Source organism: Anser anser (assembly GCF_964211835.1).
Source record: "Anser anser genome assembly, chromosome: 20".
NCBI lineage: Eukaryota > Metazoa > Chordata > Aves > Anseriformes > Anatidae > Anser > Anser anser.
In genome coordinates this window covers 3855079-3874024 of record NC_139741.1, presented here as the reverse complement: position 1 = coordinate 3874024, position 18946 = coordinate 3855079, and the positions used below count along the sequence as shown (strand labels likewise).

Genomic DNA, 18946 nt, shown 5'->3' with positions numbered 1-18946 from the left:
TTGCCCAAGGTGATGAATGTTGGGCTTAGCTTCTATCTTTGCCAAATTCTGCACCGTTTCGTATGTAATTTAATAATCTTTTGGAGTCTAAAGCCCATATTAATAAAAGAGGGTAATGGTGTTTTCCTTTTCACAAAACTTCTCATTGTCCTGATTGCGTTGGCTAGGAGCTGTCTGGAAGAGTGCCGCGCTGTGCGAATGTCCAGGGCCCAGCAGACCTCCAGCCTTGGCTGGACCTCAAGTCCAGTCCGTAGTGTGCATGCTATGGAATTACTAGTATGCAGAGAAATGTAGGTCCTGGATACAATCAAGATACTTCCACTCCATGAATAGCTGTACAAATCTTGGTGTGTTGCTTGTAGTTGTCATGTGCAATAGTTTGCTTGTTCTTGAACTTGTACTGTAATACTTCATGTGTACCCTCTAGGAATTTATTTACAGAGTGTGTGTGCAACTTCTCAACTCTAAGATCAGCATAGATAAAAAAAAAAATCAGGTAGAATTCTTTTGCATTTAGTATGCTTAGTGTGCCCAGTCAGATGGAGAACCACGCGCTTACTGTGTCTCTGTGGAAAGCCGTGCTGTTCTGGTTTTGCATGCGTTGTTACCACAGAATATTGTATGACTCCAAATGCTGACATCTGTGTCATTTTGTCTCTTCGCTGCAGCTCCTTCATTCCCAAGTTCATTAACCACCTCTTCAAGTGCAAACCCATTAGCATGGTGGGAGCAGAACAGGTAAGAACAAGCAGTCGCGTTGGCAGTAGTATTTCACTTCTGTGCTCAAGACGTAAAAGGCAGTTGGTGAAAAGGGGCCGAGAACTGTTACATGGCCTGAATTTGGTACAGCTGAGTGCTCTCTGGTTGTCTGGAAATTGTACAGTCAGTGTAAGGCAACAGGGGTACGTTCTGGTGGAGGCCAGGGTTAAAGCAGGTGTGTAGTGGTGTGGCCACAGTCGACCCTGTAACGTGGGAGGAGGTCCTAGGCACCTTCCCAGGCAGCTGAGCTCTCCCTTTGCCAGTCAAAGTATCAAGAGCACCCTAACAACAAACCTCCTAAGCACCTGCCTAATGTGTCGTAGTGAGATCGTCCTCAGTGTGATCGTAGAAAGGAAAAGCAAGTTGCCCATGACAAACTACTGCAAGAAGCTCCTGTGTCCTTCTCAGACTGTTTTTACGTCCCATTTTTCTCAAAGTAGGTAATCGCTCAGTCCCTTTGCTGCTACTTTCAGATTTCTAGCCTCTGCCAGTTTTTTCTCATCTCTTTAAACACACCCAGTGTAATCAGGGGGGTGCAGTATTTGGGGTAACTTGCTCTATGATATTCTAACCCACAACACTTCATTATCAGACAGTGGTTGAGCACTCTGCTGAATTTAGTGGCTGCTGTTTGCTGCTTGTATAGCTGCTGGTCTGGTAAAAACCACCATACAGCAGGCTGCGAGCTTCGTGTGTCAGATAGCACAGGATATTGTGTGGTTTTGTGTTGCAGTTTTCTTTAAAATAATAATTAAAAAAATCAAGTGGTTGAGTAAATGCAGAAATCCTGGTATAATTGCTGGTTAGGTGCAAGAGAAAGCATGGTGTTAATTCATTTGACCTTGATATTTAAATAATGGCACAGCTACAGGTAATCAAGGTGTCTCAGTTTATGCTGTCAAAGGGAAGAGGACGGAGAAATCCGTCTGTGCCGGGTGTTTTGCAGCCACAAGTCACTGCAAGCAGCAGAGCAGCGCTCTGTCAGAATCAACAACTGGTGCTGATAAATAGCCGTGGGGATAAACAGCCGAGGGTGATCTTGTCTCCTTGAAGAGCCGTGACAAGGGTCGGTTCCTTCTGCTCCTTCTGCTCCTGCAGCCCAATTACCAGGATGTTTTCAGCGTGAGAAGCGTTAAACTTTTAAGCCTGTTGGATTATAGCAGCTGAGGCAGCCTGGTTTAGGGGGCCTGGCTAACGGGGTGCAATTTGCTGTTGCAGCTGCTGCTGGACACCCACTCCCTGAAGATGGTTCTCCTGGATCTGCCCTCCATTGGGTCCCAGGTGGTGAGGAAGGCTCCCGCCAGCTACACGCGGATAGTGGTGAAAGGCATGACTCGGGCTGAAATGATCCTGAAGGTAACTCAAGACTTTTGATAAGCTGCCAGCCAGACTGCTGGGCTGGGAACCGGAGCGAGCGAATTCCAGGGGGCCCTTCCTTTGAACGCAGCGTTGCAGAGCGCACGTGAATGTATGCGTGCTCGTACGGGTGTGCTGCCAGCTGTTCTAGAGACCTGGCTGATCTGCCTTGGTTTTGCTGCCGCTCCCTTTTAACGTAGCCTTTGGGTTTTGGTCCTCATTTTTCAAGATAACTTGAGCTCTCGGGTTCTGCTTACTAGAAGAGTCGGGGCACCAGATTTCCTTGGGAGCTCGTGAAAATCGGAGCTAACATCCGTAAGTGTCTGCCTCAGGGCAAAGCCTCCAGTTCAGGTTACTCCAGGCCTTTGTGCAGACTCCATCACGCAGGGGAGCCAAGCCGTGCTTGAGTCACCTGTTTACTGTCTAGTGTAACAGCCAGTGCAAACATGTCTGGGTTACTGTATTCACCAGAGTCCTTTTTCATTTTCCAGACCTGGTGCCTGGAAAATGACCCAAAAGCAGTGTGTTGTCTTCTTAAAGCGTAACAAGCAAAGCGATCTCCCTGCCTCCCCTTCCCCCTGCTGTTGTGTCTCTGACATAAGAAGTCAGGCTTGATCCCAAGGGAAGCCCTGGGAGCTTTGCAGTAGTGCTCTGCTGAGCAGAGGGGGTTTGTCCCCTGCTCGCTCTCAGCACCGTGGGGATGTGACTTGGTGGCACCCCGTGTCAGACAGGATGGCCAGCCAGCAGCGAGAGCATTGCACAAACCACGGCCGAGGCAAGGAGGGGTTGGACCCGATGGGGTTGGACCCGGTGATCTCTTGAGGTCCCTTCCAACCCCTACAGTTCTGTGATCCTGCGGGTGCAGAGGCCGGGCTCCCTCTGCTTGCCCACTGCTCAGTGTGGCTCTGCTCCCTAGGCAGTGTCACCGGTCAGTTTGCACTCTGACTTCATAAATTAGTTCTGAAATTCTCTGCTTTTGGAATAAAACGACTGAGGTGTTAGTAGAGGAGTTAAAGCAAGTCTAAATTTTTTGTAGAAATGACCCGGAGAAAAATTCCTTTTTATTGCTAACAGGAGCAGGAAGATGGGTGCCTGCTGCATACGCAATCAGGTCTTTCCTTGAAGCTTGCATACACAATCAGAAAAGTAGTGGAAGTAATTTCTGTCCCCTTAGTATCACCCTGGCTTCATCGGGGCTGACGTGAAGGCAGCACAGGAGATGGATTGCTGCTGCTGAGCCCTGAGCCTCGGGCAGCGAGCACAAGCGGTGGAAGCGTGGCAGGTTCACGGGCTCTGCATTAGCAGCACGGCTGCTTTTTCAGACATCCCATCCTTGCCGTGCTGCTGCATAAAGCATTTCTGCTGGCCCCAAGTGAGGGCTCGGTGTCAGAGCAGGTAGTAATTAAACAGCGATACGCTCGTAGCGTTCAATGCTCCGCGGAGAGATTTTACAAAATAATGCCCCATATAATCAGCAGGCGAGCAGGCTGAGTGGTTGGCTGATGAAGATTTGTTAATCGCAGTGGCTGAACACGATTGCCCGACGTCTGGGTAACCCACAGCCCAGCATCTGGGGCTAGTGTCAGCACCAGTCTCTCGGTTACGGGGTAGAAGAGCCTCTCAGAAGTGCCCGTTCGTGCTGGGCCACCGGTATTTCTGTAGGACGGTTTGCTTGCAGGAGCCCAGAGCTGACTGTTTGTCCTCTCTGTTTGCCTTGCGGGTCGTCTCTTTCTGTCAGTGCTCAGACTCTCTCTCTGCTGCTTCCAAATTGTCCATTAGTCTTTTTTGTAGGAACCATTTCACTCCATCAAAAGTACGGCCTAATGCCCTCCTCCTCGGGGTTTTCAGGGGTCTCCTGCACAGTACAGAGGCTGTTCAGAAACGATGCCTGCGTTGCACGCAGTGCCACCGCACAGTGCTGTGTCCTGCCTTGTACCAGCGCAGCTAATTCAGCGGGAGCACCGTTAAGCCCGTAGATGGCACAAACAAATTATTTCATTGAAGCCGTAGAAAGCGCAGATGCGAGCACGGAGGAGGGAATCTCAGCGCGCACGTCCCGCAGAGCTGTTTCCTTTCTCCTCTGGCCCCGGTGTCTGAAGCTCCAGCTTTTCATCTTGGCATACGATTTTTACAAGGGCTGTAAATTAAGGCTTTATAAGTGTACACACGGCTATGATGTTTCATTGGTCTGAAGTGCAGCGAAAGAAAGAAACGTCTCGGTGACAGAATGCAGCGTGGGGTGAGATGGGTCAGTGGAAACATATGGAAACGTTTTCAGAGACAGGGAAGAGTCTGGTCCTGGGCTGTTTCTGCCCTGCATGTGCGTACGTACTTCCCAGAGAGGTGCTTCTGCTCCCGAGCATTACCTAAAGCCGTGTTCTTTGTGGAACTCTCGGCTTGTGGAGGGGAAAATACACCAGTGAGTAAGTAATCGTCTTCGTAGCTCCAGGTCCCCACTTTAATTTTATTCCTGACGTGACGTGTTGTTGGGACGGGGAGGGTCAGAGCTCCGGCAGAAGGCAGCAGGGGTGCACGCTGCATCCCAGCCCCCAGAGATGTGTGCAGGAGGGGCTGCACCCAAAGCACGCAGCAGCCAAGTGCACAGCGGGTACGAAGCAGGAGGGCTGCGAAGCAGCTCGCTCTGCCCCACGCTGTTCTGGGGCGGGAGCATCTGCAGGAAGAGCGCTGTCAGGTTACCCTGTGAGATGCTGTGTCTGTTCTGCTTCTGCACAGGAGGGAGGCGCAGCCAAAGGGAGGGTCTGGGTGGCCTCCAGCCGCCTGCTGCCCGATCTGCCGGTGGGCTTGGGACTCCCTAAGCGCCCCCCTGCCACCGGCGCTGCCTTTCTTCCCCAAGCAACCACCGACTGCCCAGCAAGGCTTCCCCACGCAACGAGATAAAATTTTGAGCTTTGACAACACGCTAGCGCCTGCCAGCTGACAAGCACGCAGACAAAGTCCTGCTGCTCTTTGCAACGCGATGCACAGCTCCTGCAGCCCCTCAGTCTGAGAGCTGCTGGCTGGGCAGGAAGAGACCCCTTCTCTGCTCCTAGGCTGCTCTTTACTTTGCTGTTCTTCACTCTCGGTCACTGTCAGCACATACAACACCTTTCCTGTTCCTTAAGCATTTTATTTTACAACAAACCAGTCCTGCTGTCGCTCCTGTGCCTGAACTGAGCAGTGGCTTTAACTCCTAAAAGTTATCTGATCTCTTTTTTTTTTTTTCTCTCGTCTTGGCAGGTGGTCATGGCTCCGCACGAGCCCCCGGTTGTATTTGTTGACAATTACATCAAGCTCCTTGCTGACTGCAGCACAGACACTTTCCAGAAGATACTAGACATGAAGGTTAGAACCAATCCTGCGTTTGCTAGAGTGGTGTTGAGATTGTTGGGGACTTTTTCAGTAGAAATATGGAGGGGTTTGGGAGTGGGAAAAGCACTCTTTAAGGCAAGTGTATCCTCTGTACTCTGAAAGTGTGTAGAGTTGCTACTGAAGAATACTTCCTCAGTTCAGTTACCTTGCTTATAGCTATGCTGGGGCTGAGCTCAGTTGTCTCTGGCTCACCCAGAGATCTGCACTTGGTGGGCAAACAAAGGATCGAGGTTTGAAACAGGCTCTGCTGTGGCTATCATCATGCACGCCTGCGCCTCGGTCAGGAAAATGTAACCTCATGGCTTCGTTGTTCTTTGCTCTCGCAGGGCCTGAAGAGGAGCGAGCAAAGCAGCATGCTGGACCTCTTCCGCCAGCGCCTCCCGGCACCGCCCTCTGGAGCGGAGAGCACCGGCTCCCTCTCGCTGAGCACTCCTACGCCGGAGCAGGAGTCCTCTCGGATACGGAAACTGGAGAAGCTCATCAAAAAAAGACTCTAAGCCCGCAGAAGAAAAGGCTGTTGCTCAGGACTGGCTGCAGTCGCTGGGAGCAAAGCTCTTCGGACTTAGGTTTTACAGAAAGCTGCTGCTGAAAAATTCGTGTCCCGTGATTGTCGTGCCCTGTGATCTGTTAACCATCGTACACCGTGGCACTGCAGCTCTGCTCAGACCGAGGGAGAATCTGACCAAGGTGTTTGCCTTTAGGTAGCTTAGCATGAATGAAACCCTGTGTGGTGGAGAAAACAGGTACCTGGAAGTCAGCAGCTACAGACGTGGTTTGGGTGGATTCAGAGAATATCCGGCTGCGATACGCTTGGCATCCCAGCCATCAGCCCGGCCAGGCTCTGCTGCTGCAGCACTAAGGCTTTTGCCCAAGAACTCAATGTTACTGCTCACTCCCTGCTTTCAGAGCTGTTCCTCTGTTTCATTATTTATTGGGGGGGTGGGAGGGCAATAACAACAAAACAAAAAAAAAAATAAAGGGGCTAAAAAACCTTTAACAGCTGGGCTCCAGGCACCTGCAGTTCCACTGAAACCATTGGAAATGCCCGGTGCAGGTTTCACCCCTGCTCCCAGAACAGGCACGCATAAACCACCAGGAAAACAGCAAGGCAGCTCCTTTTCAGAACAGGGGGACAGGGCTGAATGAATGCCTTCTGAGCCTTGCCTGATACCCTGGAGGCCAAACTAAACATCCGCGGAGCCCGTCTCCAGCTCCTTGTTATTTCCGTCGCATGTGCTGGGCTCGGCCCCTGTCCCTGATGGGAGGTCCCGTGCTGCATCTCGCCCTCCATCCACCGAGGGCTGTTCGTGGGATAAGTGTGGTATGGCACCAGTGGGATAAGTGTGGTACGGCACCAGCCCTGGTTCTCATGCCAAGGGGCATGGCCAGAGCTTGGGTCTGCCCCTTTGGCCCCTTTGCTGCCCTGCATGGAGAGATGCTGGAAATGTTGGAGCCTGCAGCTGCCAGGGCCTCTTCCCCAGACAGGATGCTTACAAAAGCCTCAGACTTCAAAGGCCTTCCTCTCCTCCTCCTCCTCTGCGTGGGGAGAGGAGGAGCACCAGAGGTGAAATAATTCAGATAACCTGGGCCCCCCTTCCTGGGGGTCCAGCTCACGCTGGCACCCAGCCACAAAGCCAGCACAGAGCAGGGTCTGGCTTGGGGTCTGTGGCCATCAGCATCCCTCCCCTGACCCTTGTGTAAGCCTCCCAGGGGAGTTTCAGGCAGGGACATGTCGTTTCCTCGTTAGTGATGCTGGATTTCTTCCTAAACTCCTCTGTGTGCTTTTCTTGGGAGGCATATGCCCGATCGGTAAACAATTGAATCCCACGTGGATTTAGGGGCAGATAAACCAGTTGTGCCTGCTTTATTTTAACTCAAGCTTCACTCGGATTTGCAGGAAATAAAAAGTCATGTAACAGTTTGGGAGGTGAGGAGTGATCGCGCTGTCAGACGCCTTCTCGGGTGGGCTCCCCCCACATAAAGTTGGGCCTTAGGACCATGTTCTTAGGGGGCTGTGGTCGCTCTGAATTTTAGTATTCGCTGTGGCACATCTGGGAGGGAGGAAGGGGTGAGGCACACTGCAGGAAAATGAGCTGTGTGCACCCAAACCCGGAGATTCACCAGAACCAGGGGGGGGGAAATGAGAGGTTCCTGTGCCTACCTGGTTGTGTTTCGGTGCTGTCCCAGTGCACCCTCAGGGCAGGGGGCTGGGTGGTGGCAGGGGTGTGGGCTGCACCCCTTCCCTCTCCTCGGCTGGGTGGTTTTGGGAGGGCAGATCTCGTGCCTGACTCGGTAAAAACCCTGTACTCCTTCTGCACAGCCAGCAAGTCAGCCTGCGCCCGAACAGTCAGGACTTGATCACGGGATTCAAGCAGAAAGAATAAATCCGCAGAGATGAAACCCTCACTAGTCAGGTATTGCTAACACCGATCTGCCGCTGCAGGGAGGTGTGTGCTGACAGGTACACCCACACCGTCTCTTTAGGACACGTTTTCAGGGGTCTCCCCAGCTCTGGACCCTGGCTGCAGCGTGCGGGTGCTCAGCTGCGGTGATGCCCCAGCAGCGGTTGTGAGGGACGGCAGTTTCTCATCACTCCAGTTTTACAAATCTTCCCAAGTCCGGCTTAGCTTCATTTATTTCTTCTCCTGATTTCACGTCGGGTGACAAAAGAAGGAAGGGTGTTGGGAAGAGCGTTGGGGTTATGAAGAGCCTTTCCCAGAGGACGCGCTATCTCACAGTGCGTGTGCAGGATGGCTCACACGTTATCAGATACAACAGCTGGGGCGGAGGGAACACGGCTTTGCAGAGATTCCTTATTCCCTGGGGGGGGCTAAATAATTTATTTTAGATTAATTTTTTTCTTTGCTATGACTCTGGATGATTCTCTAACTAAATTATGAATAGCTGAATATGATGTTCGAGTTATCGTCGCGTATCTTCCCCTGAAGGCTTCTCCTGTTTCATTATCTGCATTTCATTCTGGAGATAAGAAATAAAAGAAAAAATGGATTTTTAGTTCCAACCTTTGAAGACTGTTACAGTCGAGTTCTACTTTTAGAGGGCAACTTGGCAGTTTTTTACTTTCACGTTTAAGGATATCGTCCCCCTGACACTTGGGCATTTATCGGATTTGGCACGTCTGTATGTATATATGTTAGCTTTTGGGGATTTACATCTCTGTGGGATAAAGGAGAGGGTTTTTTTTCTGTATAAAATGCCACTTCTAATGTTTTTGGGCCAAGGTGTAATTCTGGCTGTACGTTGGACTGTGACACTGCAATGAATTAAATGGTTGCTGACGTTCAGCTGCTGGGCGTTTTCTGTCCGACTGCCCCACAACTGCAGCGGCCAGGACGGGGCCGTGCCGCACCACTCCCAAAACGTGCCGCAGCCAGGGAGCCACTGCTGTCTGCCTGCAGTTCTCGTAGCTCTTCTCTCTCCTGGCTTCCCCACCTCGGGGGCTTCTGTAGCTCCAGCACGGGCAGCACTGGCGTTTGCGGCAGCTCCCGGCGCGGTGGAGGCAGGCTGGGAGAGCTGACCTCGTGCCCATAAATAATGGGATCATCTGTGATGACTAACTGCTGGAAAGATTTCTGAGGGATCTCAACGTTTTCCTTTGAAAGTAATTAAGAGGTAGTGCCTTTTTTCCATACGATACATAATGCTGGAGGAGTTCCTTTAGCTTGGAGACTCAGTGACTCATTCGCTTTGCTCCTGCTGCTCTGCTGGTCCTGCCCCCTCCATCGTCAGGCAGGAGAAAGCCTGCGTGAGGTGACGTGGGTGTTTATTTCTTTCACCAAATTTTACAGCGATGAATCTGAGCATCCGAGTGACGACGCCTGAGCCTCCGCGAGCCTTTCCCCGGCTGCGGCTTGGCAGGGGGCAGGATGCTGTGCTGTGGCCGTGCTGCTCTTGGGACAATGAGGTGGAGCCTTCATGCTCGGGCTGCGTCTGCAAGCTGCTCAGCAGAATGCATTCCTCCGTGGGCTCGCTGTAGGTGGGGCCGGTTACAGCGGCGATTGCTAAGGTCACCCAGAATTGCTCGGTATAAAGCCTGCGCTCGTTCGTTCATCTCAGCCAGAACAGCTCTGCTGGTGCTGAGCCCGAGTCCAGGTGGGAGCACGTGGACGTGGATATTTTGCCAGCCAGGGGTGGTGGCACTGCTCGGTGCCCTCAGTGTCCTTCCAGCCGAGCTGCAGGAACCTGAACCGCTCCCAGGGCTGGTGTTAATCCTGCTGCCTCAAAGCCTGGCCGTGAGCAGGAGTCGGTGCCTGGCAGGTTTGTGGTCGGCACCCACGGGAGCAGCCTGGTATTTCCCATCATTTGGAAATAATTTTCCATCGTTATCAAGTAACACAGGGTCCTCCTGAGTTGTTTCACCCCGCACACAGTGATGGAGCCCTGATCGCCGTCAATGTAGCTATTGTTTGATTGCTGATTAAACCGAGCGAGCCCAGCCCCAGTGGAAAGTCCTTTATGGAAGAAGGATCTTGATAAGGTATCGTATCTGCTCTGTCCCAGCTGCGTGCAGGCAGTTAGAAAGTAAATAACGTGGACAAACAGGCAGGGGAAAAGATTTCCAATGCCATCAGCGTTTGTACAGATCCGCACGGTATGGGAGGCTTACAGAGAGACAGGCTTTGAGAGGGGAGCAGCTCGGTTATCGGGTAGCTACAATTCTCCTTAAACCCTTCGCTTTTGCCCTAGCAAACAAGTTGTCAGCTCTGGACACTGGCACCACAGGAGGCAGAGCTGGCTGCAGAGCCACCTCAGGCTGCCCAAACACTTCAGTTTCAGCAGCCAAGCCCAGAAACGAGATGCAGGAAGGGCAGAAAAAAATTCTCTCAGGCCAGCATGGGAGTCTTTGGGTTAGTAAGTAAAGAGCAGCAACATTTCCAGAAGCCTGCATGGCTCTGCAGCATCCCAGACATGGCCAGCCGTGGTCCTGTGCAGTTCGCAGCCGCCGAGATCCTCACCCTCAGACCTCGCTGCCCTGATCCCTGCGGCACCCATCGGCCCCGATCCCTGCAGGAGCAGCTGCTGGGAGACACCGCAGGTTTCCCCCCCCTAAATTGCGCTAACTCAATTACTGGCAGAGTGGTTTTTAGCCCAGGAGCTCCGTGGCAGCTCTGAAATAATAATCGCGTTCATCTGGAAACTGCTGCAGCGCCTTCTGAGGCGTCTAATTTCATCAAGGGTTTTTATGGGAGATTTTGGAGCGAGAAGCGATCGGCTTTCCCATTGCTTGTGGAGACCAAAAATCCCTCTTTTCGGGGGGGTTGTATTTAAATCAAAAGGAACAAAACACCTGTCCGGTGCATTTGCTCAGACCCCAAAGATTTCAATCAAAAAATCTTAATGTTCTTTTTGTTTCCATCTGCATTTTTCAGCAAAGACAAACAGCCTCATAGTATTTCTTCAAAGGAATGTAAATTCCTGGAGGAAGTATCCGGAGTTCCCAGCACCGCATAGCTGCAAACCACAGACGCCTACGGCTGAAAGCTCTGCTCTGCTTTTAATTTTGGGGCAGCGGAGGAATTCTTTTTAAGGGTTTGGGTTCACTTGTGCTGGGCCCATCAGGCCAGACAGCTTGTTACTGCACCGGGGAGTGTTTACTTTGGCTGGCTGCAGACATTTGCTTTCCCTCCACGAGAGTATTCCCCCACTGAATCTGATGACATGGCGCAATTATTTCATTAGGATTTTCCAAAAACCTTTCCCTTAGTCTCATCTAGCGCTAGAAAAGACCACTTTTGTTTTCCTGTTTCACCTTCTGCAGCATTGCCTGAAAAAAAAAAAATGTGATTGAGGATGGCAGCGCTGCTTCGTGGGCCCAAATCTTCAGGGGGAGTTTGAGAAAGAGCAGCTCGGAGGGGAACTTGGGGGTTTTGAAGGGCGCTGTTAAACTTCAGCCAAATGTTCAGCCTGTCTTCATTTCCCCACCTCTGGGACAGAGCTCAGTGTTTTCTATCCTATCTGTGTAGGAAAATTATTTAAGAGGGGTCATGTGCATGTGTATACTCAGCCCTTGCAGCTTGCTCAGGGCAAGTTATCGCAGCCCTGGATCCTGCGACTGTTTTCTGGACGTGCTGAGCTGCTTTGACGTGGCCTGGCCGGGTCAGCTCATGGGGTGAACCAAGCCGGTGCCTAAAAGCTGCTGTGTCACAGCCTGCTGCAGGCCCTTGTTTGCAACCAGTGCTGCCAACTGCGTGCTGCCTGCTGGGGTCCAGGCAGAGTTACGGCCCCGCTCCCGTCCTGCTCCTGCCCTGGCAGCAGCCGCTGCCCCGCTCTTGGTTTGCTCAAAGTTGGCAGCAGGGGCTTGTGCACTCGGAAGAGGCGGCATAGTGCGACACATGGCACCACTGTGCTGCTCCGGGGAATGCAGATCCACAGCCTCGTGTGAGACGTTCTCATTGGCGTTGGAAGGTGTGGGTGCGCCTGGAGCCCGCAGCACCCACTGGGTGCATTTGTTGCTTACAGCGGCACCGCGGGGTGGGTGCTGGCGGCTGGGGTCTGCCCTGGCCGCAGGTTGCCCCTTGCCCACCGGGAGTGGGGTTGATGGGGGTTCTGGGTGCGGGCAGGGAGCAGCTCCCAGCAGCTCCCAGCAGCTCCCAGCAGCTCCCAGCCCCGTTTCCATCCCTCCGTCCGGGGGGGGCGCTGACCCCGGCGGGCTGCGGCACGGGGACGCGGGAAAGAGCCGGGGCCAAGCCCCGCCCCCTTCCCTCGCCCCGCCCCTTTTTGCCACACCCACGCCCCATTCGCTGCGACCCCGCCTTCATTCACCGCGCTCACGCCCCATTCATGACGGCCACGCCCCCCTCGTGGCCCCGCCCCCTATCGTAGCCACGCCCCCTCCTCGTGGCCGCGCCCCCTCCCGCCGCCGCCCGGGCGCAGGGCGCGGAGCCCCGCGGCGGTGCCGGTGCCGGTGGCGGTGCCATGGTGGGGCGGCTCAGCCTGCGGGACGTGCCCGAGCTGCCGGACGCCAGGAAGCGGGGCGACTCCGGCCTCGACAGCCCCGACTCCGGGCTGCCCCCCAGCCCCGGGCCCTCACACCCGCCCTGGCCGCTCGCCGCCGGCAGCCCCGAGCGCGCCGCCGAGCCCGAGCCCCCCGCGCCCCCCGCCGCGGTGAGTAGCGGCCCCGCAGCGGCCTTCGGGGGGGTGGGGGGGTGGAAAGGGGACGGAAACCGGCCGGGGGGCGTCGGGCTCGCGGCAGCCGGCTCGGGGAGGAGCCGCCGGTGCTTCCCCCGGGGGGGGCCGGGGAGCCGCTGGGGCTCGGGCAGGGGCGCACGGGCTGTGCCGGGGGTTTGGGAGGGGTGCGGCTGCTGGGGGGGCGCTTCGGGAACCGCAGGCCGGGGGGGGGGCACGTTCCTTTCGTGCGGGGGAACGGGGAAACTGCCCCTCAGCCTCCCCGGCCGTGTGCTGGAGCTCGGGCGCAGAAGCGGCTGCAGGGTCCCTGGGGACCCCCCGGCCCTTTCCAGCCGCAGGGCGGTGGGCTCAGCGCCCCCCGGCCCTGCCCTTTGGCAGGGGGGTTCGGGGGTGCTCCGGTGCACCCTGCTCAGCGAGGGTGAGCAGATTCTGCCCAGGCGGCCGGGAGGGAGCTGGGCTGGCGTGCGTGGGGGCCGTGGCACAGCTGCGAGCTGAAGTTTGCTCGCTGCGAGGTGCCTGTAGTAATTCTCTGCTGTCGTCTCCCTGGGGGGAGGTCTGGTGAATTCGGCAAAAAGCGATCTCCTAGACTCGTGCAGCATTAACTGTACGTTGGAGGTGAGCTCATAAATGTGAACGTTTGTGTTTTACTGTCGTAGTTTATGCTACAGAAAGTTACGCTGTACCTAGGGACTTTATTTCCTTTCCATTTCCAGCATTGGCTTCTCTGAAGTCAGCTCCCAGGGTTAGCACTTTGTCTTCAAAATCCTTACCTTGCCCCCATCCTCGGTGTGTGGAGTTGGACCCTGCAGGCGGTGCCCGTAGGCACATCCCTGACTGGCAGGTTCCCTTGTACATAACGTGGACCTTGACAGAATATAGCAAATTGGGACATAAAAGGGATTATTTTTGTATTTTTGCAGAATTCCGTGTTCTCTCCCAGCCCTGTTCTCGCCAGCTGCCCTCCAAGACTGTGTCCTTTATCCTTTGGCGAAGGAGTTGAGTTTGACCCTTTACCACCAAAGGAAATAAGGTAAATATTACGTTACAGGCGTCTAGTTTGGAATGAGTTAGCATGTAAAGGAGTAGCTAGGCCTTATCAGTGCCTCTGAGTCAAGTTAATTTATTTGCAGAGCTATTGCTCATGCAGCTGTACATTCCTGGACCTGGACATTTGCACAGGCTAAAGGAGTGTTCAGCCTCTTTTTAATCCCATGTGTTTTTTTTCCAGGAAGACTTCTTGTATTTTACCGTCCTGCTTTTACTTCATTGCACGTTGCCTCTGAACTGATTAACCAGAAGGTAGTCACGAGAGGTCTTCAAAGAGCCATCTTTCTAGAAATGCTTTATTAGGGGAAAAGTTTTGCTCTCCCAACCTCATACTAAGTACTTTTATCAACTGTGGCTGCTTGTGTGAACTCAAAGAAGAGTTAATATTAAGAGAGTGTATCGTTTTTTAATGCACTGCATCGCTTCGCAGCTTGTGAGTTACTCCTTTGAAGGTCATGATTTACGGTTAGGAGAAGTGAAGGTTCCCAGTCGATTACTGCTGCAATCAAAGGGAAGCCCAGGGCAGGAGAGGGTAAAAAACGCAGGCTGCCCTGCTGCGGGGAAGGAGCCCACCTGGGGCTGGAGCTGAAGGTGCTTAGCACCGGGTGAAAGCAGACCCAGAGCTGTTGAGGGGTAAAGGATGAGAGCTTTGCTCTGTAGACCAGCCGCGGAGGATTTTCTTGTTGGTGGAGTTTGATGTGTAAATTTTTCCTGTTGGTTGAATTTTAAAGTTTGCCTTCAGACAGTGCCCCATGCCGGGAGTGATAGCAGAGAGCTCCTGTGTGACTGCTGACAGAGGAAAACTGAGAAAATAAAGTGTGCTTCAATGGACTCGGCACTCCAAGGAATTAGGATGCTTATGTGCAAAGCCTAAACACGAGCCTAGGCCTCTGGATTTAGGCACTGGAGTTTGAAACGTGTCCTTAGGCTTTATACAGCTCAGCCTTAAAATGATGGACGGTAGGGTTGAGAAAATGTTTCACGGTGCTGGCAAAGCAGTAACAGGGCCAGGTGTGCTGCTAACGTAAGGCTTTTTTCTCTTCCCATAAATGAGTGAGGCACCAGCAGACAGTTTTTGCATTGTGTGTCCAGGTGCAGAGCTGAGGAGCAACCCAGATGCTCAACGGCTCCGTTTTCCAGAAACCACAGCCCGCTGCTCCGGAGCAGAGCTCGCTCACGTCTCCCTCTCGCGTTTCAGGTACACATCCTCGGTCAAGTACGACTCGGAGAAGCACTTCATCGACGATGTCTACATGCCAGTGGGCCTGAGCGTTTCCTCTTGCAGTCAGACGGTCATCTGTGTCCCTAACTGCACGTGGCGCAGTTACAAAGCAGAGGTCCACTTTGAGCCCCGCAACAAGCCCCAGCGTTTCACCAGCACCACCATCGTCTACCCGAAGCACGCCAAGACTGTGTACACCACCACCCTGGATTACAACTGCCGCAAGTCCATGCGACGGTTCCTCTCCAGCGTGGAGCTGGAAACCGCCGAGTACCTCGGGAGCGACTGTGTCCTGGACGGCTGCTGACTGCCAGCCGCCCCCTCGCTGCGATCCGTCCCAGCCCCACCTAACGTCCTGCCCGTACCTTTGCAGTCAGGCTGAGGGAACCTTACCTGTCGCCACCTCTTGCTCAGCTCTTAATAATTCCTGCTTTAAGCACCAGAAAGGCCTGAATGCAGTTTTCTGTTGGGACGTAACTTTGTAAGGAACTTGTTTCTTCACCTTTAAGGTCGTGAGTTCCCTCCCCTACCCCACCCCACAGTGCAGTAGTCAGATGAAAATAAGGGGAAGTATTTTCCTAGAGAAAAAACTACAGGTGAGGAAGAATGTGGAATAGTGTCTGGCAGGTGAAAGTGTATTTGATACTTTGTGGGGATGTGCAAAAATAAGGGCAGTTCACTCTCTTGCAGAAAATCTACCGGGTTGTTTCATTAGATATAGACAGAGCTGTCACGCATTTTGGTTTAGATCACAGGGCTCTTTCCTCCAGATGAACAATCTCTGGAATTTGCTGGGGGAAAAAAAAAAAAGAAAAACAGAAAATCTGAAATTCTGTATTTAACAGATACAAAAACCTTATTCTGTGGCATTCATGTCTGGTTTGAAGGTGTGATTTGGGAAGAAGTGTAGAACAGGAGATAAACTGTTTTTGCAGCTCCAGGCAGCAGAGAAGGGATCAGGTAATTCTAGTTATTTAGATGAATGGCACGATGTATCTTCTGTAATGACTTCTTGTTGTAACGACATCTACAGCACTGCAGTCTGTGTAACATGCTGACATTTGTGTGCCTGTAATAGGACTTGTAATGAAGACTATCAGGCCAGAAATGATCCCTGTGTTGTTGGAAAGTCAGGTCTTGACAGTGTGGTGTTGGAAGAACGCCAGCGCCTGGCTTTTACCGATGCCATGCTAACATGTCTGCACTAATGGAGTTGGAATTAGGAAGGTTTCAGGAAATGTGCAGTGTATACAGGAAACTAGTGGGGCAGAGATGTTGGGATCAGACATGAGACGCTGTCATGGTGGTGGTTTTAAATGATTTCTGAGAAAGAGGTAAATGGTAACAAAGGTCAGTCAAATTTTAACTGGGTAGCAAAATCCACAGCTGTAGCTCTGCTTCCCTGTTGAGGTTTTCACTGCAAAGTTCCGTGTCCCCTCTGGCACTCAGGATGTCAGTGGGATTGGGTAGCATTTGCCTATCCTTAGGCTGCTGGATAACCCCACCAGTCCCACGTGCAAGAGGCAGAAGTGGTTTGGGGCCAAAGGGAGTAACTTCAGATAGAATGAAAGCCTACCCAGATGTTACATGCATTAGTTTATGGTGAGTTTGATGAAAATAAAATGGGGAGATTTCTTAGTTTACCCAGATATTTTTTTCTACGTTCACAGAGAGCGGTGTAGTGTGGAGAGCGTCTGTTTCTGGTTGTGTGCCTTGTGTTGGTGGCAAGGGTGGTGTAGCAGCTCAGAGGCTTTACTCAGCTGGCCGTGGCTTTTTCAAGGATTCCAGAACTCCTCTGAGGTGCAGGTCACCTTCTGGTGCAATGTCAGCTCTGTACCTGCTTTTAACAAGGATTTAGCGCGTAGCCCCAAGGGTGAATTTTGTCTGTGGTGAGTTAAAAACTCAGGAGCCTGTTCTTGAGCTGTACTTAGCGCATGTATGTGCACGTGGGGTGAGTGGTGTGGAAGCATACTGTAGTGTGAACTGATTTGGGAGCCTAAAAATGCAGCAAGAAGCCAGGCTTGAGTTTGTATGGTTTGTTTTTTTTGTTGTTGTTTTGTTTTTTTACTTATTTATTAGCTCAGAACAGAATGTCCTTAATCTTTGGTACTTGCCTCAGAAAACCAGATCCAAAAACAATTCCAGGGTGACACAGGATGCCAAATTCAGGTAGGCTTTGCTCCAAAACTATTAAGAGCAGCATGGTCTTGTCATTAAATGTACTGGTTTCAGACTACAGTGTTTAGGGGATGTGTCTCAAGTCCACGTCATGATTGTCCCTTAAACATTGCCCCGAGATAGACTTGTGTAAGAGAAGGCACAACCCAACCCCTAAGCGTGTGGGTTTCAAACGGACAAAACTGCTTGTTGGGAAAGCTATCGCAACATTGCTCGCTTCGTGGTTTCACGTACCTTGCTCCTGAAATGTGGTGCTGGCCACGGTTGGACACAGGACCCAGGAAGAACACGGACCCTGGATTGCTCTGACAATGTTCTTCCAATGAATTTGTTTGCAGGAGATCTGAGAGAAGATTATTTTAAGTTGTAATCATTAATTATTCCTAGTTAAATTAGAAATGAAATTATCCTTACAGTATGGCTTTAGGATAAAACACATGATTTTTATAAAGCAAACTTAATTACGTGCTTTTTAAGATATTTTAATTGGTAGAGATACCTTTTAAATTATTTATGTTCCAACATTTGCAAAGCTCTGATTAGCTCTGTGCAAGTGTTCTGATGTCTGTGAAGTTTACTGTCTTCCCACTCTAATTTTCAAATTGTCTTTTACTTTACTGGTAATAAATGATCTGAAAACTGTTATAGAGGGAAGTCTCTTCATTTTTTCATTTAAAGCTTTTCGGTGTTTTCGGTATTTACTTAGAAATAAATATGTAATATATCCTGCCAGTACAACCTCCACTCTTGTTTCTCTTATATCATGGGCTACTCTTGTTACATATTCTAGGAAGGCGTTTCCTATATAAAACCATCTGTATTTAAAAATTACAAATGTGGTTTTGTCAGTTTAGTAAGACTTGAAAAAGTGCTCTGAGGACAGCTGAAAATCCCCTCTAGTATGTGAGTCTTTCGTCTGATACAGTTTTATTTCCAAAGACAGTTTCTGGTATGGGTTTCAGTATATCCTACAAGTGGAAGCAGTAGTCCTTTTTAAATATAACAAGTGTTTAACTAGATAGGAATTTCTTGTTCATTTTGAATAAAAGTGTAGATGCTCAAATGCTATATTAGTAAATACAGCATAAAAATAAGACTAGACTGTGTTACGCATTAAACTTCATAAAAACAAAATAGACGATGACAAACTTGTGTTGAGAGAAATGCTGTGGTGTTTTTTTGGACACTTAATATGTTGTTTAAATCCTTCTGAATTTGCAGGCGTGCTCATTTCATTGGTATCCCTGGCAGAGTAGAAATAGATGCAATAGAATATGAGATAAATCATAATAGTTTGTTTTTTTTGCGTATTTTTTATTGTTCATCTGGTTATCTGCTTGCAAAAGCTCCAGATTTGCATGTAATGACATTATTGGGATCTAGAAAGCTTTGAAGCTATCCTGAAGCATGCCCCTGCTCCTGCAAAAGTCTGTGAAAGCATTTGAGCATCGTGCAGTGTTTAAAGTATTAAACAGCGGAAAAAATATATTAACATCACTTACATTTAAACATCACGCATTCAAAGACACGTTACGAAGGGGTTTAAAAATCAGAGTGGTATCTTTTAGGAGGGCTTCAGAAAACTGGAAAACTTCCCTTTTGTATGTGCCATCTAACTTCCAAATACCTCCTTTAGTGTACTCTTGGCTATTTATCTTAATATTATAGTAGCACTGTGTATGATAGATGTTGCTTTACTATGAGAAGTTGAAGTAGGTGGGTACAAGGCAGCCTGCTTTCTGATGTGTTTAATTTATACTGGCCAGATGGTTCTCTAGTTATGTGCAGTGATGAGGATAAACCCAGTTCCAAATACTCAGTAAGTTTGTGTACATGCAGATGATTTCAGCCTTCAAACAAACTAACAGA

General features: G+C 51.0%; 2 protein-coding genes across 2 annotated transcripts in view; both read left to right on the top strand.

Annotated features, from left to right (window-relative positions):
* The window catches only part of VPS53 (VPS53 subunit of GARP complex), a 62392-nt gene extending 53889 nt beyond the window's left edge, over window positions 1-8503 (top strand). Inside the window, exons 19-22 of the mRNA XM_083806337.1 lie at window positions 669-738; window positions 1978-2115; window positions 5353-5457; window positions 5811-8503. Of these exons, the coding sequence (XP_083662463.1) occupies window positions 669-738; window positions 1978-2115; window positions 5353-5457; window positions 5811-5981 (484 nt within the window). The 3' untranslated portion in view covers window positions 5982-8503. The remainder of the gene's footprint in view (window positions 1-668; window positions 739-1977; window positions 2116-5352; window positions 5458-5810) is intronic.
* A 3833-nt stretch (window positions 8504-12336) lies between these two features.
* On the top strand, window positions 12337-17720 carry RFLNB (refilin B). Its single transcript, XM_083806339.1, has 3 exons — window positions 12337-12609; window positions 13551-13660; window positions 14876-17720. The coding sequence occupies exons 1-3, from the start codon at window positions 12421-12423 to the stop codon at window positions 15204-15206; spliced, it is 630 nt and encodes a 209-aa protein (XP_083662465.1). The 5' UTR covers window positions 12337-12420; the 3' UTR covers window positions 15207-17720.
* The last annotated feature ends 1226 nt before the right edge of the window (window positions 17721-18946 follow it).

Excerpts from the sequence above, each read along its gene's own strand:
- RFLNB (XM_083806339.1), top strand. The coding sequence starts at position 12,421 with ATGGTGGGGCGGCTCAGCCTGCGGGACGTGCCCGAGCTGCCGGACGCC. Across the intron at positions 12,610-13,550 it reads CCCCCGCGCCCCCCGCCGCG|AATTCCGTGTTCTCTCCCAG; the intron begins GTGAGTAGCGGC and ends GTATTTTTGCAG. Across the intron at positions 13,661-14,875 it reads TTACCACCAAAGGAAATAAG|GTACACATCCTCGGTCAAGT; the intron begins GTAAATATTACG and ends CTCGCGTTTCAG.